Source organism: Prunus persica, chromosome G2 (assembly GCF_000346465.2).
Source record: "Prunus persica cultivar Lovell chromosome G2, Prunus_persica_NCBIv2, whole genome shotgun sequence".
NCBI lineage: Eukaryota > Viridiplantae > Streptophyta > Magnoliopsida > Rosales > Rosaceae > Prunus > Prunus persica.
The window spans coordinates 26,907,760-26,928,548 of NC_034010.1; the positions used below are offsets into that span (position 1 = coordinate 26,907,760).

At 39.7% G+C, this 20,789-nt stretch overlaps 5 protein-coding genes across 5 annotated transcripts; 3 read left to right on the top strand and 2 right to left on the bottom strand.

The window, feature by feature from the left end:
* Positions 222-3,608, bottom strand: LOC18785531 (probably inactive leucine-rich repeat receptor-like protein kinase IMK2). Its single transcript, XM_007220540.2, has 2 exons — positions 1,163-3,608; positions 222-1,067 (listed from the first exon to the last, which is right to left on the bottom strand). Exons 1-2 carry the CDS (start codon positions 3,417-3,419, stop codon positions 454-456), a joined length of 2,871 nt encoding a protein of 956 aa, XP_007220602.2. The 5' UTR covers positions 3,420-3,608; the 3' UTR covers positions 222-453.
* On the bottom strand, positions 6,879-7,937 carry LOC18787142 (PRA1 family protein B1). The gene has a single exon (XM_007218332.2). The coding sequence runs from the start codon at positions 7,777-7,779 to the stop codon at positions 7,141-7,143; it is 639 nt and encodes a 212-aa protein (XP_007218394.1). The 5' UTR covers positions 7,780-7,937; the 3' UTR covers positions 6,879-7,140.
* On the top strand, positions 9,356-11,227 carry LOC18784985. The gene is made up of 2 exons (XM_007218987.2): positions 9,356-10,281; positions 10,388-11,227. Exons 1-2 carry the CDS (start codon positions 9,431-9,433, stop codon positions 11,025-11,027), a joined length of 1,491 nt encoding a protein of 496 aa, XP_007219049.1. The 5' UTR covers positions 9,356-9,430; the 3' UTR covers positions 11,028-11,227.
* On the top strand, positions 11,514-15,660 carry LOC18785598 (biotin carboxyl carrier protein of acetyl-CoA carboxylase). The gene is made up of 9 exons (XM_007218702.2): positions 11,514-11,795; positions 12,332-12,541; positions 13,052-13,116; positions 13,215-13,268; positions 13,810-14,076; positions 14,189-14,251; positions 14,786-14,854; positions 14,938-14,983; positions 15,245-15,660. Exons 1-9 carry the CDS (start codon positions 11,762-11,764, stop codon positions 15,310-15,312), a joined length of 876 nt encoding a protein of 291 aa, XP_007218764.1. The 5' UTR covers positions 11,514-11,761; the 3' UTR covers positions 15,313-15,660.
* On the top strand, positions 15,918-20,547 carry LOC18785325 (protein RETICULATA-RELATED 5, chloroplastic). The gene is made up of 7 exons (XM_020556945.1): positions 15,918-16,916; positions 17,032-17,161; positions 17,333-17,863; positions 18,241-18,348; positions 18,512-19,060; positions 19,523-19,636; positions 20,175-20,547. Exons 1-7 carry the CDS (start codon positions 16,222-16,224, stop codon positions 20,337-20,339), a joined length of 2,292 nt encoding a protein of 763 aa, XP_020412534.1. The 5' UTR covers positions 15,918-16,221; the 3' UTR covers positions 20,340-20,547.

The window sequence follows — 20,789 nt, forward strand, 5'->3', positions numbered from 1 at the left end:
TTCCCATGCTACTTGGCTGGTCGGTGGTCCATTGACAACTCATCCCCAGGCCCTATTTACAATCACAACTCAGAATCTACCACATTGAAAGCAAGAATTGCCCCTTCTTCTAATAACGCAGACCCGTCATTGACCATCCTTCAATTATCTTTGGGCAACATCTAAAAGGCTAGAAATTATTGACCCAAAAAAGAGGGCTAGAAATTTCAACCTCAGTCGCAAATCAAAAATATTGATAGTGAGATTTCAAAACAATAGTTCACTAGATAGTGAGAACATTCAATACATCGCAAAAACACTCTTAAATTAATCCAGAGAAGACTCTATTTACAGACACTGATGAAGTGTAACAAAGCAAAATTAATTTCGAAGAATGAAAGAATCTTGGACTTAGTAGCTAGCTTCTCTTCCTAAATATGTCTACCAAACCCCACTTACTTCTGGAATCAGTTTTCACTCACTTGCTGAAGGGGCTCCAGCTCCATCGTCACTGGAACTGGCAGCTGTTTCGGGTCTAATCTCCTCTAGTTGCTGCAGAACCTGTTGAACTTCTGGTCTTGCAGATGGTGAAGGATCAACACAATGCAAGGCTAGTTTCAATGTGTTTAGCAGCTCGTCACCGATAATTGATGCATCCCTCATCAATTCCAAATCGAAAACTTCGTTAGTCCACTCCTCTTTCACAATGGAGGCCACCCATTGAGGCAAATCCAAGCCATTCATTGGCTCACCAGGAGACTTCCCTGTTAGGAGTTCCAATATGATCACCCCAAGGCTGTATACGTCCGTTTTTGTGTTGGCCTTCTTAAGCTTTGAGAGCTCCGGTGCTCGGTACCCTAGTGCTCCGGCAGTTGCAATCACATTTGAATTGGCAGCTGCGGTCATGAGGCGAGAGAGGCCATAATCTGAGATCCTAGCATTGGTCTGCTCATCAAGTAGAATATTGCTGGATGTGAGGTTCCCATGTATAATGTTCTCATTGGTGTGGAGGTAGGACAGGCCTCTTGCCATGCCCTTTGCTATGTTCATTCTTGTTGGCCAATCAATGGGAGTATCAGGACCTCGAGCTGCAACAAAATTGTACAACTTATTAATCTATCATTCATACAAATTCTAGAACATGAAATCATTTAAAACTTAAATTTAAATTAACTATACTTACCATGGAGAAATGCTGCAAGACTTCCTTTAGGCATGTAATCGAAAACCAGAAGCTTTTCTCCTTTAGGTCCCAAGTAATAGGCCCTCAGTGCCAGAAGATTTGGATGTCTGATTTTCCCAAGTATATTCACTTCTGCCTCAAACTCCCTCTGACTTTTGGTTATCTTTTCTCTCAATCTCTTCACTGCAACTTCACTCCCATCCTCCAGTGTGGCCTTGTAGACAGTCCCAAAAGTGCTCTTCCCCATAATCTCTGCTGTTGCACACAGAAGATCATCTGCTGTGAAAGCCATTGGCCCATCAAAGTGTACTAGCTTTCCTCCAGCCTCTCCACCCGATTCAACTTCACCAGCAACAGCTGGGACCCCCTTTTCGGTCCTTGCAGCTCCGGCTCCGGCTGTACCCTGGCCATCCTTGGCTTTTGATGCAGATCTTCTTCTTATCAAACAGCAGAGAAGTATGCAACAAAGTACAAACAATACTAATAGAAGAGCTCCTGCTGCTATAAGAATTTTGTCTTTGGTGCTTAGCTTGCGGTGGCGTTTCGAAACCTCAGGGGCTGGAGCTTGGACACTTTGAGATGGTGCTTCAGATGGGCATGGGGTTGAAGCACTGTACCCACATAGCTGAGTGTTCCCAAAAGAGCTTGCATTGAATTTATGGGAGAGAAGAGCTGGGACAGGACCAGAGAGGTTATTGTCAGAAACATTGAGGAAGCTAAGATGTGGTAGATCAGCAAGAGAAGCTGGAATTCCATCACTGAGATTATTTAGTGACAAGTCAAGTTGGGTAAGTGTGGAAATGTTTCCAAGAGCTGCAGGAATTGGACCCTGCAATTGGTTTTTCCTCAAGTTGAGAACAGAAAGGTTTTTCAAACTGCCAAGACCTTCTGGGATTTTGCTGTCAAGTTTGTTTCCCTCCAGATTTAGCTGAACAAGTAAGGAGAGATTAGAGATACTAGAAGGCAAGCTTCCATTGATGGCATTATTAGAAAAATCTAGTGTTCTAAGCCTAGAGAGGCTCCCTATTTCATTTGGTATGGCTCCACTGAAGTGGTTACCACTAATAGAAACCTCTTCAAGCTCACTTAACTTGCCTAAAGAAGCAGGGATACTTCCTGAGAGGAAGTTATGGTCAAGGGTCAAGGACTGAAGTCTAAATAAGTGACTGTTTTGTGTTCCAGTGCTGCCCCATGAGTCTGGGACAGGACCAGAGAGATTGTTGTGTTGCAGAGCAAGGAAGGTAAGAGAATGTGAGTGAGTGAAACTAACTGGGACAGAGCCAGAAAATGAATTGTAGCTGAGATTGAGCCTGTAAAGCTTGGTAGAGTTTGCAAGACTATCTGGGATTTTGTCAGTGAGAGAGTTGTTGCTAAGATCAAGGGTCTGAAGCAGAGGACTAAAACCCAATGAAGGAGGAATTGAACCAGAGAGTCTGTTGTTGAATAGTTGAACTCCTCTGAGGCTTGGAAGGAAGCCCAGCGACTGAGGAATTGGACCCTCAATCTGGTTGTCGTGGAGGCTGAGCTTTCGAAGCGCCTGAAACTGGCCTATTTTCTCTGAGATTCTGCCACCCAATCCCTTCCATGGAAGCTGGAGCACAATAACCTGCCCCTGAGCACACTTGATTCCAGCCCAGCCACCGGAGCAAGCTCCAAAGCCGCTGTCATTCCAGCTCCTCAAGAACCCTTTTGGGTCATCTAGCTCGTGCTTGATAGCTTGAAGAGCTTGGTAATCAGCTGCTGTGACAATGACACCATCCCAGATTTCGCTTCTGACTGGCTGGAGGGCACAGAACAGGAGCTGAAGAAAGAAGATAAAATGGGTGCATTTGGAATGAAGGATCTTCCATTTTTCTTTCTTCTTATGTAAAATCCGGCGCCAATCAGAGACTCCTTTTTTGAGAAACTGAAAAGTCTGAAATGGGTAATCCATGACCACAAACAAACCAAAAGAAAAAGAAGAAATGGATGGAACAATACGCTGGCTTCTTCTAGTTTGGTTGTGGTTTTTCCAAATGTTGGGGGGAGAGTAGAGGAAGGAATGAACAGGAGCAAAATAAGTTGGGAGAAGATTAAGTACTGAAAGCTGGGAGGTGGGTGTTTTAGTGACTGAGAAAGGCACGTGAGGATCATCAGACTTGAGAGAGAGAGAGAGAGAGAGAGAGAGAGAGAGAGAGAGAGAGAGAGAGAGAGAGAGAGAATCTTGTGTTGGGAGAGAGAAAATGTCATGTGGGTGACAGACGCTCTTCATCTGCATCTGCTTAGAAAGCCTTTCTAACGGCTAGTTTCTTTTAGTGAATAATAATGGCTTGGTTTTTTTTGTTTAGAGATTGTTTTATTTTTATCTTCTCCATCTCCATGCATTTTATGCATATTATTTTGGGTCTTTGACCATCTCGATGATCTCGTGGGTTGAAGTTCGGGTCTTTTTATTGCTGCCTTTCAAAAAATGGCTCCTCCTTCCAACGGCTATCTTTCTATTCGGCGGGTCCCGCACTACAGGAACATCATCGGCTGCATACCTGCGGTACTAGTACCGCGAGACCGGGCAACTCCTAAATGCTATTCGAGTGAAATACCATTTTACCCCTGATTGATTGTGTGGACTAACATAACCAAGGACGTGGTCTTCTGAATTCTAACCCTTGTTTGGTCGAACTTCTGAATTCTAACATAATAAGAGCATTTATAAAAGAGCTACCTTAGGGTTAGGGTAGTTGACGAAGATAATGCACTGTCCTTTTGCATTCGAATTTAATTTCAATTTAAGAGTAATTTAAAGTATCACTTTATGAAAAACAAAAACAAACACCTTCTATACCCAATAATTAATTCATGCAAAGCAAAGGTGGTAAATAAAATACAATGAATCAATAAAAAAAATAAAAAGAAGGCTTCTTCATGTATGAGTAGCCGTAATGTGACACAGTGAAAGTTCATTGCATGGTTGCTAAGTTAACTTGGATTTTTATGACCCCCACGGGCACTGGGTTTAGAGAAAGTTTATATTTGAAAGAGGAAGATGAAGAAGGGAAGGAGTTGGTCACCTTTCATTATTGATGTTGAACTTGAACTGAACTCTCTCTCTCTCGGACAAAAGTGTTAGGTTTGGGGGGAGGGGGACTTAGCGTCAGCTCTCTCTGGCCCAAAGACCGTAGGCCCTGCCCAGTAAAGGTGACGGGGACGTGAGTTGGTCCAGCAGGGAGATGATGAAGGTTTTATTTACCAACGAGAATTGGTTGAGTTGGTAAAGAGCGTTTTCTTCACTTATGTTTGAGTCTCGTTGCCGACAATTCCTTTTAGTAGATAATCTGTACAAACCAAAAAAGGGGCTAAGACACCAATATAAGTCCTCAAAGAGGCATTGGCATGCCCTGATCCTGACCTTGGAATGAGCTAGCCTCCCCTCCTCCTAAACTTTTAATGTATCTTAAAAAAAAAAGAAGGTTTTATTTATTTATTATTTGACATAAAGAAAAAGATGAAGAAGAAAGATACATCATTTTCTAGTTTTACTTTTCTTTTTCTTTCTTTGGCTTGAGCTGGACCAATAACAAGTAACAAGATTCATCAATCAACATGTATACTCCATTTAGGACTTATTAGATTCATCCTTTTTCTTTTCCTTTGTCAAAACAAAAGCAATTTCATTTCATCATGTAAATTACCTTTTTTAGGATTTGATCCAAATGATAATAAACAGTTGATTAAGTTAACAAAACAAGTTATTTATCGTCCTAATCATTCTATAGATTAGTTTGATTAGATTGACCTACTTCTGTTCAATCTTTTTCTTTGGCCACCCACACCACATGACATGAGACAGCCTTTGCATTTTTGCGCCTGGTCCAGGGAAAGGTGGGCCCATTATGAGGTTGGGTGCCCTTCCTTTGGGCCCATGATGCAGCAACTTTTCAAAACCGGGCTTTTACAAAATAACGCTGTCTCGATATTTGTTGCGGTTTTGTTGATGATATGACCCGACCACAAACCCTTTTCAGAAATGAATTATAGAACTATAGTGAGGGCGCTATACATGGGACTCAGGTGAGGTCCTACACACGAACGCTATTTATGAAATATGATTCACTTTTTACTTTTGAAAGAAACACAATTACACGAGTTAGTTAACCATAGTTAAACCATGGCTAAGAATGATGAGAAGCAAAATTACTTGATAATTGGGGGGTGGGGGGTGGGGACAAATCACCTTGTTCGTCAATCGATAATAAAACCAAAGGACCAGAGCAACTAAGCCATTCATTGGATTCATCTTTGATTAACAACCACCCACCCAAACCAAACCAATTCACAAAATCACAAAATCACAAAATCACAAAATCAGTCTCCCCAAACTCTGTCCTCATCACAAGAAAAAAAACTAACAAAAGAACATTGTTTCCACAAGCTGTCAGCCAAAATCAGACGCAAGATATTCATCAGCAGCAGCAAACACCATTTTCACACGAAATTAAAAGGGTGCAAGGAAGTTGAACTTGAAATCATAACCACTTTGGTCTCATTTGCTCCATTTGAACCAGGCAATATCATCTCTGGTTTTTCTGTAACTGAGACAGAAATATATCATATTTTTCAAGCACAAGTGTTTTGTTGTATTGTATCATATTACCAGCCTCATAAGAACTTGAAATCCAAAATTGAAATATGCCCGTCTAAAAGTTTGACAAGATTAAAAGTTGCACCATACAGTTTCTGCAAGGTTCTAACTAAAACCAAGTCTACCTGACAACAACGGTTCTCTACAGAATAACACAAACACCAGTGTCCCTAATCCTTATGACTACCTCCAATCAAATCACAAAAGAAAAAAAAAAAAAAAATTTCAGAAAAGCCAAGTGCACCTTAGAATATTTTAAAGCCCCAACAAACAAAGAATGATGCAAACCAACTGCATTAACCGATAATAATCCTGCATGATTCATTGTCCATGTACTTTGAGAACACTAACAGCCTCATAAAAATGGCCTAACCCATCTACCAAGAACAAGATATGGGCAGAGAAAACCCCTTAAGACATAATAGTCTGCACGCCATTTTGGTCTCATCCATTCTAACCTAAACAGAGTTTCCTTTTAGAGAATCATTACGAAATGGCATAAGCATGGATGTTAGGAAACCACCATGCCTATAAAAACAATCTCACCCTCCTTTCATGACATGAATGGATAGGAGATCCAAATACAATGAACTATTATTTTCATCCCAAACTTCAATACCTATTTCATACAATGAACACTTCAACAACTGCTTGAACAAATACATTACCACTTAAAACCAGGATCTCCAACAAAGAAACCTTCATTCAAGTTCTATACGTTTTGATCATCAATCAACAATCACTCTAAAATCATGCCAAAATCTAAAACTTCGTCCTGTGAGCACCCTAACTTCCTTCGGTAAGCGACTAAACTAGAGTACATCAGCAGTCAAAATCTATTTACTAAAACTTCAACTAAAAGAATGTATATAACCAACAGAGAGTAACAGGAACATAAAGACTAATCTAACTTAATTTTGGTCCTATCCTATCCCATTCTCTATCGTACCAATCAAACATACTATGAATTCTTGCAACTAAGAAGCTCAGACCATGCTCATACCTACATTCAATACATGCTTTCACTTCCATTTTGGAACAAATTTTTCACTGCGAATCTAACAAATATAATTATTAACAAGCACCAGATAATATAAATGAATATATAAAAAAGGAACTAAATTCATCAGAATCAGAATTGTACTAAAGCAAAATGTAACATTACATCTTGGAAGTTTCAGAAAAAGTGAAAGAAGAGCAATTTCAGATTCAATCTACACGAAACCCTATCATTTCATTTCCGCTCCAAAATTTCGCAAACAAATTGAATTTTTGTTCCTACCAAGAATATCAGTTGAACAGATCAGTACAAAATGGATTTGGCCTCACCAACCTTATAGCCATCAACTCCGAAATCCAACTACACACGTGCTGCGACGGAGGCGGCAGCGGTTGAGGTGGCGCCGCCGAGGAATGAGAGGAAGCCAGCGTTGGCCGGCTCCTGGTCGTCAAGGAATAGGTCCTCTGGAACCCTAAACGCACCGTGCGCACAAACAATGGCGAAGCCGATCAACAAAGCTGAGATGAGGAGCGAGCCGACGCTGGAGACGAAGACCACGACCACAGTCAACACGACGAGGCCGACAAGTGTTTCGGCGTCAGAGAAAGTGCGGCCTACGATGACCAGGGGCTGATCGGAGGGTCTAAATAGGTAGAGGAAGGCCCACGCGCCGAGGAGCGAGAGTAGGACGAGGAGAGAGAAGGGGTGGGTGAGGAGAGAGAGGGCGAGTACGAGGGCGAGCAGGGACACGTAGTTGACGCGGAAGTAGGTGAAATTCTTGCGGATCCGAGAGTAGGCGTCGGAGAGGGAGTCGGGTCGGGCCAAGGAGCTCCGGTCTAGGAGCTCGTACCAGGGCCGGCGCTGCGAGAAGCCGTAGCGGATCGACGAGGAGAAGCGTGAGAGGAACGCGCGGAAGGCGGGCGTGGCGATCGGAGGCTGTGACTGGGCGCCGACGGTCGATTGGTTGTTGGAGATCGGGAGTGTCGGTGGGCTGGCCATTGTTGGCGCGTGAGATGGCGGATGTCTTGGAGGGATGTTGTTCGATTAAACACGAGAGATAATAGGCAATGAAAAGCTGTTTTATTGGAGCGAATTTAGTTATGGCGACGGGGCTGATCGTGTGTGTGGGAAGGTGTATGGTATTTAGATTGTGTAAGCTTAAGAAGCCCAAATGTAAATCTGGGCCGAAATCTTAACAGCCCAATATAATTCTTGTGGGTTTAGTCCACTTCAGCATTTGGAGAAATTTTTGTTCGTGACGATGACACAGGTTATTTATGCGTAAAGATATGAAATTTGTAAATTATCCACGTGTTATAGGATGAGTAGATTGAGTAAATTCTTAGTATTTAAAATCCCAAGCAACATGGCCTAATTCTATGATTAATAAATTAATAATATCACGTGACAAAGTTATTGTCTCACCATGCGACCCATGTAGCAAGAGTAGTCTTTAAGAAGCCAGTTAGGCATGACTTGACAATTTTAGACTAGAGCCTAATATATCCAGGGAGACTAGAGCCTAAATTTACTATATAGTATATCCATCTTCTTAATAATTGGATTAAGTGGATTAATAGATGCGATAAGTTAGGCCTAAAAAAGGTTTGAGGCATTTTCTTTGATTAGTGACTACATTAAGCTATTGGTTATGTTTGGCCTAAAAACATCAAATCAGGTCAAAAATAAAAGCATTTTTATTCTGCATAACTTTGGAAGGCCACACGTAAATTGGCAATATTCCAGCACGCTATCCTTTTATCAATGGAGACAAAGTTTATTGCCCAAATTAAGTTGCAGATAATCTTATCCATCGCTTTTCATGATAAAAATTTATAAATAAAAATATGTAAATTAGTTCAAATAGCATGTAATTTACTCTATACATAAAAAAATAATAACAGTCATCATTATTTGATGACATTTACTAAAATAACTACAGCCTTAATAGATTCACCATTGATTATACTAACGTGACATAATAAATAATCCTACTAACTACGTGATGCTACAAACCAATATTAAAAATTATGTATAACCTGGCAAGCGGGGAAAGAAAGAGCCAAACCCATTTATTGCTACGTGCAAACTCGCATATGCTAAATGTGCTCATAAATTGTTGGTCATACTCATATGTAAAACAATTAGCTCCTTTTTCTTAACACGTTGAATGATTCATCTTTGCCTTTTTTCTGTCCACCTCGATAACTCTTTTTTTCTTCTAAGTTATCATGCACCGATTAAAGGATACATTATGTTGTATATATCCATGGTGGGCGACACGTGTCAACAGCATTTCTTGCACAACTTTCCATCTAAAAGTTTTCTTCCAGTCTCTCATCCAGCCAATTATATTCTTTTATTCTTGACTTTTCCTCTCTCCAGGATCTTTTCTTTTTCAATTATGCTTCTGGACATCACAAAGATCATGGAGTAATTTCTCTTCCAAATAAATTTCTGAGTTTGAATTTTAACATTCGTACTGTGTGTGTGAGTTTCGTGTATTATCGTCTTTCTCAATAGAAAAAGGTTTTTTTTATATAAAAAAGTTGGACAGCCTATAAAAATGGACATGATGCTTGAGGTGCTTATAATTAATGCAGCTGGCTAGAGGAGAGTTAAACTTTGATTAGTAAGTCTGCTTAATTCAATGGCTTCTTGTGGCTTTCCTGACATATTTTCCTGGATTCAGAGCCTTCCACCAGTCACTCAATGGCCAACAACTTCCATGTCCATATCCATATGTTCCTCAAGTTCATCCCAACCATCTCTCAAACTCACCATTTCTCAAAACCATCAAACCCAAAAACTCTCTTTTGCAATTGCTGCAGATTTCAACCTCCCCATCTTTCTTTGGACCTCAAAACAATTCAAGTTCAGCCCCCAATCCATCAAGCTAATATCTCAAGAAACTTTCTCCAGCCTCTTAATCAATTTCATTGAAGATGTGCTTCGTTATGGCTCAAACAATAACAATTTCTTGATCAAATTTCTCAAACTGGATTCCATTGCCAACTTTGGAGATGTTTTTAACCTCTCATTTGTCACTCTCCTCTTCCTTGTTTGCATCTATGAAGCACCTGCTGATCTCCGATCGGGATGTCTTAACAGTCTCAAGAATTACTTGGCAAATTGTTGGTCAAGACAAACATCAAAGTCTCTCATGAAAGTGTTAGGATCCAATTTAGAAGAGGAATGGATGAGGTCCATAAATCTTGCAATTACCAATTGGATTGTAGAGCTCCAAGCCACCCAGCGCACCCTCGTGAAAACACCATCTCCACTTTTCTCTTATGCTTTTTCAACATTTGGGTTATGGAAAGTCCAATTGTATTGTCCTCTCATAGCCATGGACATTGCAAATTCCAGCAGCCCTTCTGTTGATGAGAGATTGCAATTCTCTCTAAATTACCACCAGCTTGAGGGCGTGCTTCAATTCAATTCCAAGGTCATAGTTCAAGAGAGGTGGATTGATGTGATGCTAAACATTGATAACATAAGGTACTTTTTAGTGTTTGATAGTCAAATTTCTTGTAACACAAATTTTGATCACTAACTCTATGTATATTTACCTTCTCGGTATTTTTTTTTTCTTCTTTTTCTGAAGGTGTGATGTGATCAGTCTTGTGAATGAGAGACTGATGAACGAACGAGGAGCCGGTGTAGCTGAAAAGCACTTCCCTTCAAGAATTTCATTACAAATTACTCCAACCGTTCAAACCAATGTGGTAAGTGTTTCAGTGGGCAAGTCTTCTGAGAACCCTACAAGAGAGATTGGCCACGAGAAAGGCATAGAAGGCTCATTTGAGCCTCCTAACCCTTACTTGGCACTCAAGGTATCAGCAGGAGAGACCATAACAATGAGCTTGAAGCCATGGAAATTCGAGGAATCGGTGTACGGCTACAGCGCAAAATTGAACTGGTTTCTTCATGATAGTGTGGATGGAAGAGAGGTCTTCTCTTCTAAGCCATCAAAATTTGCATTGATCAACCCCAAGGCATGGTTCAAGGACAGATACTCCAGCGCTTATAGGCCCTTCACAAGGCAAGGAGGGGTCATTTTTGCTGGTGATGAATATGGAGAGGGTGTGTGGTGGAAGGTGGACAAAGCTGCCATGGGAAGAACAATGGATTGGGAAATTAGAGGGTGGATTTGGTTGACTTATTGGCCTAACAAACATAAAACATTTTATACTGAGACTAGGAGGCTGGAATTTAGAGAAATCCTCACCCTCACAATTGCTTAATTTCTTTACGGCCACAGTTACAATTGTTTAATCTAGGAAACCAAAGTGCAATTTGTCTCCAAGAGTAACCATTTGGAATATAAGATTCCAAATTAGTGGTTTGAACTTTGAATGGAATGTAAAGTTGTAAACAATACATGTGCATTTGTATTTGTACGCAAATAAATACTTTGAGTTAATTTAACTTATTGTCTCTTTTTCAAAATGCTCACTCACATGTATGCGCGAAGTGTTGTGTTCGTTTTTCCTCGCAGAATTTTGATTTGTATTAAAAGAAGAAAAAAAAATGTAAATGGACCAAAGTTATTTTGGGATTAAATTGCACCCAAAAGAAAGTATTGGGCTTTAGCTAGACGAAAGTCCTATGTCGTGTCAAAAGCCCATTGCACGTGAATTTGATACCTTCAATGACAGTATTGCAAATCATAGATCACGTGGCATGCGGGCCTGTGTGACTCTACGACATGCCGTGCGCAGTAATAAGTTAGCGACAAATGCTGGAAACTAAACGGAGAAACTGATGAGAGAGGCGGACATTTCGAAGATCAACCTCCCCAACTGTGCTTAACCAAACACACACGTAGTGACTCTTCTTCTTCTTCAAGCTCTCGATCTAACCCCCAAAATTCCTCTATAAATCGCCATCTCAGACCATTTTCACCATTTCTGGTTCGTCAAAATCCCCAGAAATCTCTCGTCTGCATTTTGCTCCACTCGATTAGCTCCCTCCAACAATGGAGTCCTCGGCTGTTTTCCGATCCTTTAACTGTAACTCTCTCGCTTTCTCTGTTTTCATGCTTTCATATTTACGTACATACATGCATAGATAATATATTTTTGTATTTTGAAGCTTAAGCAGTGAGTGTGCTTGCATTAGTTGTTAAACAATTTGAGCTATGAATTTATTTTGTTGTTTGATTTCGTGGACGAACTGATAGAAGAAAAATCAATCAAAATGCTGCAGATTTTTCAAAAAGGAAATAGAAGATTTTGATTATTTCGGGATAACTAACTAAACTAAGCTGGTTCTTGCACACGCTGTTTGTGAAGGGATTAATGTATTGAAAGATATATGGAAATGGAGGTAACAAATTAGGCTCCAACGGTTTGAGATCTGATGTGATATTCATTTTCTTGTTATCTTCAACCGTCACGGATTTCTATGATAAGCTTTCCGAAGTGGATCTAATTTAAGAGGACAAATTGCATAATCTTTTTACTTTACTCTGCGAAGTGCAGACTATTCAACTATTTTTGAAGCTTGATCCAAATTTGGATTCTTATAAGACAGTGTCAAATTGTAGGTTCTGTAGGCACAGTTTCTCATGTTCGGTCCTCGCTTGACAAGCCTGGTATGCTTCCTGCGTATAATACCGCAAGGCCCACCGTGAGTAGATCATACTTCCAAGGCTTGATGGTTAGTGAGAAGTTCATTTATTCTCCACAAAAGCGGAGGGGAGTGCAAGTATCATGTGTGAAGACATCTGAAGCTGCCAAGAGTGAAAAATCCAGCGGTATGTTTTAGATTTGTATGTCATTTTTGTTTGGAGGTGGGGCAGGATGCAATTTTAGATGTATGAGTTTTTGAACCACATTTAGTGTTTTAGATTTGTATGTCATACAGAACTCGAAACAGGGTATATTTCCATGTCCGTAATTGAATATTACTTAAGTACCCACAGTGTAATTGCTCAGCTGAAGTCACTTTCTACTGCATTCGTTCTACATTCTACTCTCGCCTGGATATTTCGTAAAGCCTGATTTCCATGACACTGGTGCATCTGAAGATTATTTTTGTCAATGAGAGAATATAGTTTACATCTGGGTTTGCTTTCTTTCTTTTTTGTTTTAGTTTTTATAAACTTCTGGGATTTCATTTGTGTTCTGGTATGACACTGCCTCTCTCTGTGTTGGCCCATGGTAGAAATGTGCTTACACATGATAATATGTCACTGTATCATAGTCTGAGTAAAATTATTAGAATTCCATCTTAGATATGTTTTGATATTGGGCACTTTCAACAGATAGTAAGCCACAAGTCTCATCAGAGAGAACTACTCAACCCGCAACTTTTCCTAATGGATTTGAGGTGAGAATATCTGTGTAAGGAAAAAAGTCTGTGATAAGACACATAGTTGTCTTTGAACTGTACCTTCTGGTTTGACACATAGTTGTCTTTATCATCAGGCACTAATGCTAGAAGTCTGTGATGAGACAGAAGTTGCTGAACTGAAACTTAAGGTAAATATCAACATCCATCAAGCAACCTGGTACTCTTGCAAATCTTTTGTTGTTGCCTTATGTGTAAATAGGATATGCATTTTATAGTAAAGAAAGAAAGTCAGTACTTCATTAAGAACCAGAAAAGCACTGGGTTCTCAATATGTTAAGGGGATGATGAATACAAGGATCACCTTGTATCATAATATTACTAGAGCGGTCTTAGCCTATCTATATCCAAGGGGTTTTCTTGCTTGTTAGAGCTTTAGTTTTGAGTAAGGACGTTTAGGCTTTACTAATAGAATATATAGGGCTTTCTTGCTTGTTTAGATTGCTTTGGCCTTGTCATCAGTCTCTTGTTTAGTGAGCCATGCAGTTTGCATAAGGGACAACATAAAACATTGTAGCATACATCATGGATTTCAAGACCTGGTTAAAGTTCATTAATCTCTAAGGCTTCTACTGTTTTATGGTATGGGTTGTCTAGAGTTGATTGTAATCTGCAAATTTTTGGCTGTATTTTACGTTCTCTTCTTTGACTGACCCTGCATATCTGTGTTAGGTTGGAGACTTTGAAATGCATTTGAAGCGTAATATTGGAGCCACCAGTGCTCCTGTGTCTAGCATCTCGCCAGCAGCAGCACCACCTATTCCAAGTAAACCCATGGTTGAATCAGCTCCTGCTCCCCCTCCAGCACCAGCACCAGCACCAAAATCTTCTTCTGAAAAAGCCACTCCATTTACCAACACTTCTGTAGACAAGTCATCAAGATTAGCAGCCTTGGAGGCTTCTGGAGCTAACGGATATGTTCTGGTTTCTTCTCCTACGGTATGTGTTGTGCTTATGTCTGAGGAACATTTTGATTCTTTTACTTTGTCCAGGACAATATCTACAATATAGCTAGGATTCACTTTCATCTTTCGTTTTTTGTCTGTTCCAGGTTGGTTCATTCCGAAGGGGTAGAACAGTGAAAGGAAAGAAGCAACCTCCAATCTGTAAAGAGGTATCTGTTTCATAACTCTGTTTGGTTCTTCTTTTTTAATATTTTAGATTTAGTAGAAAATTCACCTAATATGTCATTCTTATGTCTTGTGTTCACAGTTCCTCGTATTCCCGTGTGCTTGATTCAATGATAAACCGATTTAGCTCTCCTTATGCCTTAACCTTTGATAGCTATTTTCTACCTACAAAAAAACTCCCAGTGGATTCTTCTAAAATCCTGATTTAATTGAGTAAATCAAGAACTAAACTGATCCGCAATTAAATATCCATCTAGAATATTGCATTTTCCGTAACAAGATCAATCTCTAAATAAGTCCCATATCCATAAGCATACAGGTAATTTTACAGACTACCTATCCTATGGGTGTCTTTATGTAACTGTTATCAGGAATTAAGTCTATTAACAGTGTCTCGGCATCTTGATTTCCTTATCCAAATACTGGCAACATTTTGATTCCTTAAACCATAAACCTTTTGTATAACAAACTTGGTAACATAACCTCAATTTTTCTTCTCTTGATTCCGAACTGTACAGGGTGATCTGATCAAAGGAGGACAAGTAATCGGATATGTGGATCAGTTTGGCACTGAACTTCCTGTGAAGGTATGTTTTCCCTTTTGAGTTCCTTTAATGCGTGTTTTATACTACATACTTCGCTCATGATGGATTCTTGATATGTTGAGCAGTCAGATGTGGGCGGAGAAGTTTTGAAGCTCCTCTTCAATGACGGAGGTATAATGACTATTATCCTTTTTCAATGCATGACATTTAAATGCTATCAAGTTGTGTCGTATATAGGGTGTATAATAAGAACTTAAATTAGCACTGCAAACAAGTATGGAATATGGGGCACAACGAAATTCAGAATACAAAAAATCTTGAATGTCCGCAAAGCGGCATTTATAAATGTTAAAGCTACATATTTTTACTTAAAAACTTATATGGCTGCGAATACCCTCTTATGGTTTTAATTGAATTGGTAATGATTCGCAGAAGCCGTTGGTTATGGAGACCCACTCATCGCTGTCTTGCCATCATTTCACGGTATCAATATCAATTGAGCTTTCTCTCTTCCGGTAAATTCTTGTTGAAGAGCTACGAGGCTTGCAGTTTTCCACAGTCATTCTTTCCATCAGTGTCTATTTACGTTGTGGCATTAGGGGACACGCGTATTTCGCAATATTTATTTCAATATTTCTGGACAGGAAAATTGACTGTAGATCGATGAATAATTTGGGTTGAGCTTCTTTAATCGTTGTGTTACTCTGTTGGACATTGTCTTTGTTGTTAGTGGTTACATTCCGTGATAAATGTAGTGCGTATGAAGGGAAAACTTTTTTTTCTTTTCTTTTTCACTCAAATGTTGTATTGCATGGAAGTAGTAACATCTTAATTTGCCTGGCTTTATGTCCTCTCCGGTGGTTTTATTTGACATAGTCCGGTCCATGCTGAGCCATCAAACTAAGCAAGCGTTCGTATCTCTCATATCCCTCTTTCCCTCGCTTTTTATTGGCAAAATAGTATTTCCCTCTTTTTTCATTAGCAAAATATAGCGATAAAAACAAAAACAAAAGAAAAGGCAACCAAATTTTTAATATAATTAGGACAAATTCTTTTTTATTTTTTATTTATAAACGCTCTCCTTGAATTAGCAGCACCACTCAAAATTTGATCCGTCACCTCCTGTACCTGGCAGATAATATTGGATAAAGTTGATAAATGTCCAGTTTTTTCACCATCCAGAAAAGTTTCAAAGTATTTTCCAAATTTATGTGACGAAGAAAACCTCAATTTCCGACCCAAAAAAAAGGAAAAAAAAACTGAATTACTGAAGGCGCCTAAACGTTAACGAAAAACGAACCAGACAGCCATGCTTCTAAATCCGAAAATCAAACGACTCTCTGCCTTCCTCTCTTTCAGATAGACCATGTGGGACTGACTGTTAAACATTTTCTCCGGAAAAACAAAGAATGAAGACCCACACTAACAGAGGCTTCGCCACAACTGGACCACTCCACGCAACATCTCTTCCCCGAGCCTCACCGGAAATTTCCCTTCGCCGCCAACTTCCAGCCGGAATCCATGTTTTTCGGCGAGTTTCATACTGTAAACGCCACCGCACCAAAGTCTCCGTCATTCTCCGCCAGAATCAGGCCGAAACTTCCAAGCAGAATATCGCAAATTCGATAGAAAGTGCCGATGATTGCAACGAAGCTCGCCGGAGTCCGCTCCACACGAGGCGACACGCGCTACTCGCCCCTTCGCTGGCGCTCGGCGCGTGGTTTCTAAAATCGACAGTGGCGAGCGCAGAGGACGCTCCATCGCCACCGCCGTCGCCGTCACAAACCGTACCAGTGCCGACAGCTGATGAGAAGAAAAAAGAGGAGGATGCGATAACGTCAAGAATATACGACGCGTCGGCGATTGGAGAGCCCGTGGCGGTGGGGAAGGACAAGAGCAAGGTGTGGGAGAAGGTGATGAATGCTCGGATATTGTACTTAGGTGAAGCCGAACAGGTTCCGATTCGCGACGACAAAGAATTGGAGCTGGAGATTGTGAAGAACTTGTGGAAAAGGTGTTTGGAGAGTGAGCGAGCCTTATCTTTGGCTCTTGAAGCATTTCCTTCTGATCTTCAGGACCAGCTCAATCAGTATATGAAGAAAAGGTTCTCTCTTAAATATTATATCTATCTAGCTTTTTATGTATTATCTACATTTCACACTCACTTGTATATTTTCTGTATTGCTTGTATTGATGCCTGCGCATATATGATGGCACAGCATAGATGGAGATGCTTTGAAGTCCTACACATCACATTGGCCATCTCAACGCTGGCAGGAGTATGAGCCCCTTCTAAGTTACTGTCGCGACAATGGAGTTCGGCTTGTGGCTTGTGGTACTCCACTCAAGGTATTCTTACATTGCTTTCCTATAAATCAAACTAGCTAGCATCAATATATAATGGTGTATCTGGTACTGGTTGATTACTTAAGATTGTATTTTCTGCCACTTCTTAATTTGAGGGTGTGTATAGTAGGTTAATGAATAAAGAATGCATAGTGATTACTTTGGTTTTCATAGGTTTTACGGACTGTCCAATCGAAGGGAATTAGTGGGCTTTCAAAGGCTGATCGTAAAGCGTATGCTCCTCCAGCAGGTTCAGGCTTTATCTCAGGCTTCACTTCTAGCACACGCAGAACACCAGTTGATTCGAATTCTCCGAATCAATCTGTGCCTTTTGGGCCAAGCTCATATCTTTCTGCACAAGCAAGAGTGGTTGAGGATTATACTATGTCCCAGATTATCTTACAGGCCATGGTGGATGGAGGAGCAAGTGGTATGCTAGTGGTGGTGACAGGTGCAAGCCATGTTAGATATGGGATTAGAGGGACAGGACTGCCAGCTAGAATTTCAACAAAGTTGCAAAAGAAAAACCAAGTAGTTATATTACTTGATCCTGAAAGACAGCACATACGACAGGAGGGAGAAGTTCCTGTTGCTGATTTCTTGTGGTATTCTGCTGCCAGACCCTGCAACAGGAATTGTTTTGATCGTGCTGAAATTTCCCGAGTTATGAATGCAGCAGGCAGGAGGCGAGATGCCCTTCCACAGGTTAGTATTCTTATTAAGTTTTTTTTCTTTTGGTTTTTCTGGGAAATTATAGCTCCTACCAATCTCCCCTTAATGCATGCAGTAGGAGGTTACTTGTAGGTGGTATGTAGTTTTAATGCAACTAGTAGTTGACTGTTATGGTGGTTTTAGTTGTCAAGAAAAAAAGAGGGATTGTCTTATGCTATGATGAAATTAGAGGGATCATCTTAAACAACATGAATTGTTTATTTAGCTGAAATTTCACCTTTTCCAAAGTGTAATTTTGGATTTAACAGATGACATTTGGATAACCGAGGTGAGGTGTCCTGTGTAGTGGGTTTGCAAGTCGCACGTGCTTTTAGACAAATATCAACTCTCCTTAATGATGTTTTTTTCAGGATCTTCAAAAAGGACTGGATCTTGGTTTGGTATCTCCAGAGGTATTACAGAACTTCTTTGATCTGGAGCAGTATCCTCTTATTTCAGAACTCACTCAACGTTTCCAGGTGTGCAGATTTGAAATTTTTATCTGTTAACTTATCTCATATTTGTAATGGAGGGAAAGGTGAAAACCAATTGATGTCAATGAACCTAATTTTGAAGAGTTTGACACACAAAAAACCTAATTTTGAAGAGCACATAAGTTTACTTTAGCTCATCTTGATGCAGGGTTTCAGGGAAAGATTGTTGGCAGATCCTAAGTTCTTGCATAGATTAGCCATCGAAGAAGCTATATCAATAACTACTACTCTCTTTGCACAGTATGAGAGGCGCAAAGAAAATTTCTTTGAAGAGCTGGACTATGTTATCACGGACACTCTAAGGGGATCAGTTGTTGATTTCTTTACAGTGTGGCTTCCTGCCCCGACATTGTCATTTCTTTCATATGCCGATGAGATCAATGTGCCTGATAGCATGGATGCTATTAAAGGTCTCATTGGGTCCATCCCTGATAATGCATTTCAAAAGAATCTTTTGGGGAAAGATTGGAGTATCAATTATAGACTTGCATCTGTGCTTTTGGGAGGTCTAAAACTAGCTGGTGTTGGCATTATTTCCAGTATTGCGGCTGTTGCTGCCTCAAATGGTCTGTTTGCAGTTCGCAGATTCATTAATCCAGCTCTGGTCAATAATCAGCAAAAGAAAAGAACTCCAATACTTAAAACGGCAATAATCTATGGAGGCTTTCTTGGAACATCGGCAAATCTCCGTTATCAGGTAGAGAAGTACTTGTCTAATTAGTGTAACAGTAATCAAATTACAATTAAGGTTAACAGTCCACCAAACACAAAAACAACAATAGAACAGCCAAATAAAGTAAACTAGCAACTTAACTCAAGGAACAACTAGTGACTCATGAAACAGCAGCAACCCATGAGAATGAACAAAGAAAAATGGTATATCTCAAAATTATTTTGAAGTCGATGGCCACAAAAGATACTTCCATTTTGAAAAGAGAGAGAGAAAAAAAGAAAACTGAGTTACAACCTGTTAAATTGGAGCTAAGTTGGCATCTTTTCTGCTTCATATATCAATGAACCTCATAAAGTCAGTCTTTCCAAGATTATATAGGATAGGACAATTTTTCTTTTCAGTAGAACTAAATAAAAGCATATTTATATATCTTAATCATGTCTTATATTTCCTTTGGCATTAACTTGAATGTTGATTCTAATGCAGATTATTGCTGGAGTAATAGAACATCGACTTTCTGACGAATTTTCTTCTCAAACATTGCTTGTAAATATGCTGTCTTTTGTTTCTCGGACAATAAACTCTTATTGGGGAACTCAGGTTAGAATCATCTTGATATTCTGCAAGTTTAAATTCATTTGTTCCTTTACTTTTCAAAGATTAACTAAGCCATGGCGACCATATTATTATTCTTCCTGAAACCCATGTGTTGGAACCTGGCTCATCCCATGATTGTGTTAGTTGTAATTATGTACATTATGTGTGTAGAGAATATATACTTCACAGAATGAAAGACGGGGATCTTTTTCAGAATGTCTTAAGAGAATAATTTGTAATATGTAAGCCATGTGTTTAGAGAACCTGGCACATTCCATTATTATTTATTTGTCATTATGTTCATTATTGTGTATTCTACCAGTAGTACACTGTTGTTTATATAACCCTTTCATAAACTATGTGGATCTTTTTCTAGCTTTTATTTGGTTTTTGTTTATGTGAGCCCTTGTTGCAATCCTTGTGAATCACTTGATCTTGATTAATCTTCTATGCAAACCTTTGTTGGTCACAATAACTAAAATGCAATTAGATAAGCTTGTTGCCCGATGTTGTTTCTGATGTATCCTCTTGACTGCTGCAGCAATGGATTGATCTTGCACGCTTTACTGGTCTGCAAACGCGGAAGAGTGAATCGTCCCAAATGCTAGATTCTACTAACCAAACGCCAGATTCTACTAACCAAATGCCAGCACTGGAATGTAACAACACAGAGGAGACAAATGTAGATGAAATCCAGAACAAATGAGGTGATATCCCACTTTATGTCTTCATACTAATCAGCAGATTTTGCTCTAAAAGCTGCTGGGAGAGATCTCAAAGAACCGGATTTTGGTCCTTAGCTTTACATGTATCACAGTATCACTTCCATTACATACCCGATTGTAAATTGCTTAATGCGCTTGTAAGATACAATTCTTTCAATTTTGATGATCATAATGGCAATATTCTATAATTAAATGCTTTGTGTGTGTGTGTGTGTGTGAGCATACTTTTCAAATCACATCTGATCTGTAGGTAGGTACTGGGTAGAAGAATATAGATTGAAATTATCTCATAGCAAAATGAATGGAGAAACCTTGATGAAGAGATATATGTTTCTCTTCAAAGTTCAAACCATTGATTGGAGTTTTCTTCCCTACTGTTACGGAACTAATGGTAGGGTTGGAGGGTATGAAGAGTGCCAAAGATACGGGAT

Coding starts and splice junctions, on each gene's coding strand:
- LOC18785531 (XM_007220540.2), bottom strand. CDS start 3,419: ATGCAGATGAAGAGCGTCTGTCACCCACATGACATTTTCTCTCTCCCA. Junction 1,068..1,162: donor TCTTGCAGCATTTCTCCATG/GTAAGTATAGTT, acceptor ATTTTGTTGCAG/CTCGAGGTCCTGATACTCCC.
- LOC18787142 (XM_007218332.2), bottom strand. CDS start 7,779: ATGGCCAGCCCACCGACACTCCCGATCTCCAACAACCAATCGACCGTC.
- LOC18785325 (XM_020556945.1), top strand. CDS start 16,222: ATGAAGACCCACACTAACAGAGGCTTCGCCACAACTGGACCACTCCAC. Junction 17,864..18,240: donor GGCGAGATGCCCTTCCACAG/GTTAGTATTCTT, acceptor TGTTTTTTTCAG/GATCTTCAAAAAGGACTGGA. Junction 18,349..18,511: donor AACTCACTCAACGTTTCCAG/GTGTGCAGATTT, acceptor ATCTTGATGCAG/GGTTTCAGGGAAAGATTGTT.
- LOC18784985 (XM_007218987.2), top strand. CDS start 9,431: ATGGCTTCTTGTGGCTTTCCTGACATATTTTCCTGGATTCAGAGCCTT. Junction 10,282..10,387: donor CTAAACATTGATAACATAAG/GTACTTTTTAGT, acceptor CTTTTTCTGAAG/GTGTGATGTGATCAGTCTTG.
- LOC18785598 (XM_007218702.2), top strand. CDS start 11,762: ATGGAGTCCTCGGCTGTTTTCCGATCCTTTAACT. Junction 14,077..14,188: donor TTCTGGTTTCTTCTCCTACG/GTATGTGTTGTG, acceptor TGTCTGTTCCAG/GTTGGTTCATTCCGAAGGGG. Junction 14,252..14,785: donor AACCTCCAATCTGTAAAGAG/GTATCTGTTTCA, acceptor CGAACTGTACAG/GGTGATCTGATCAAAGGAGG.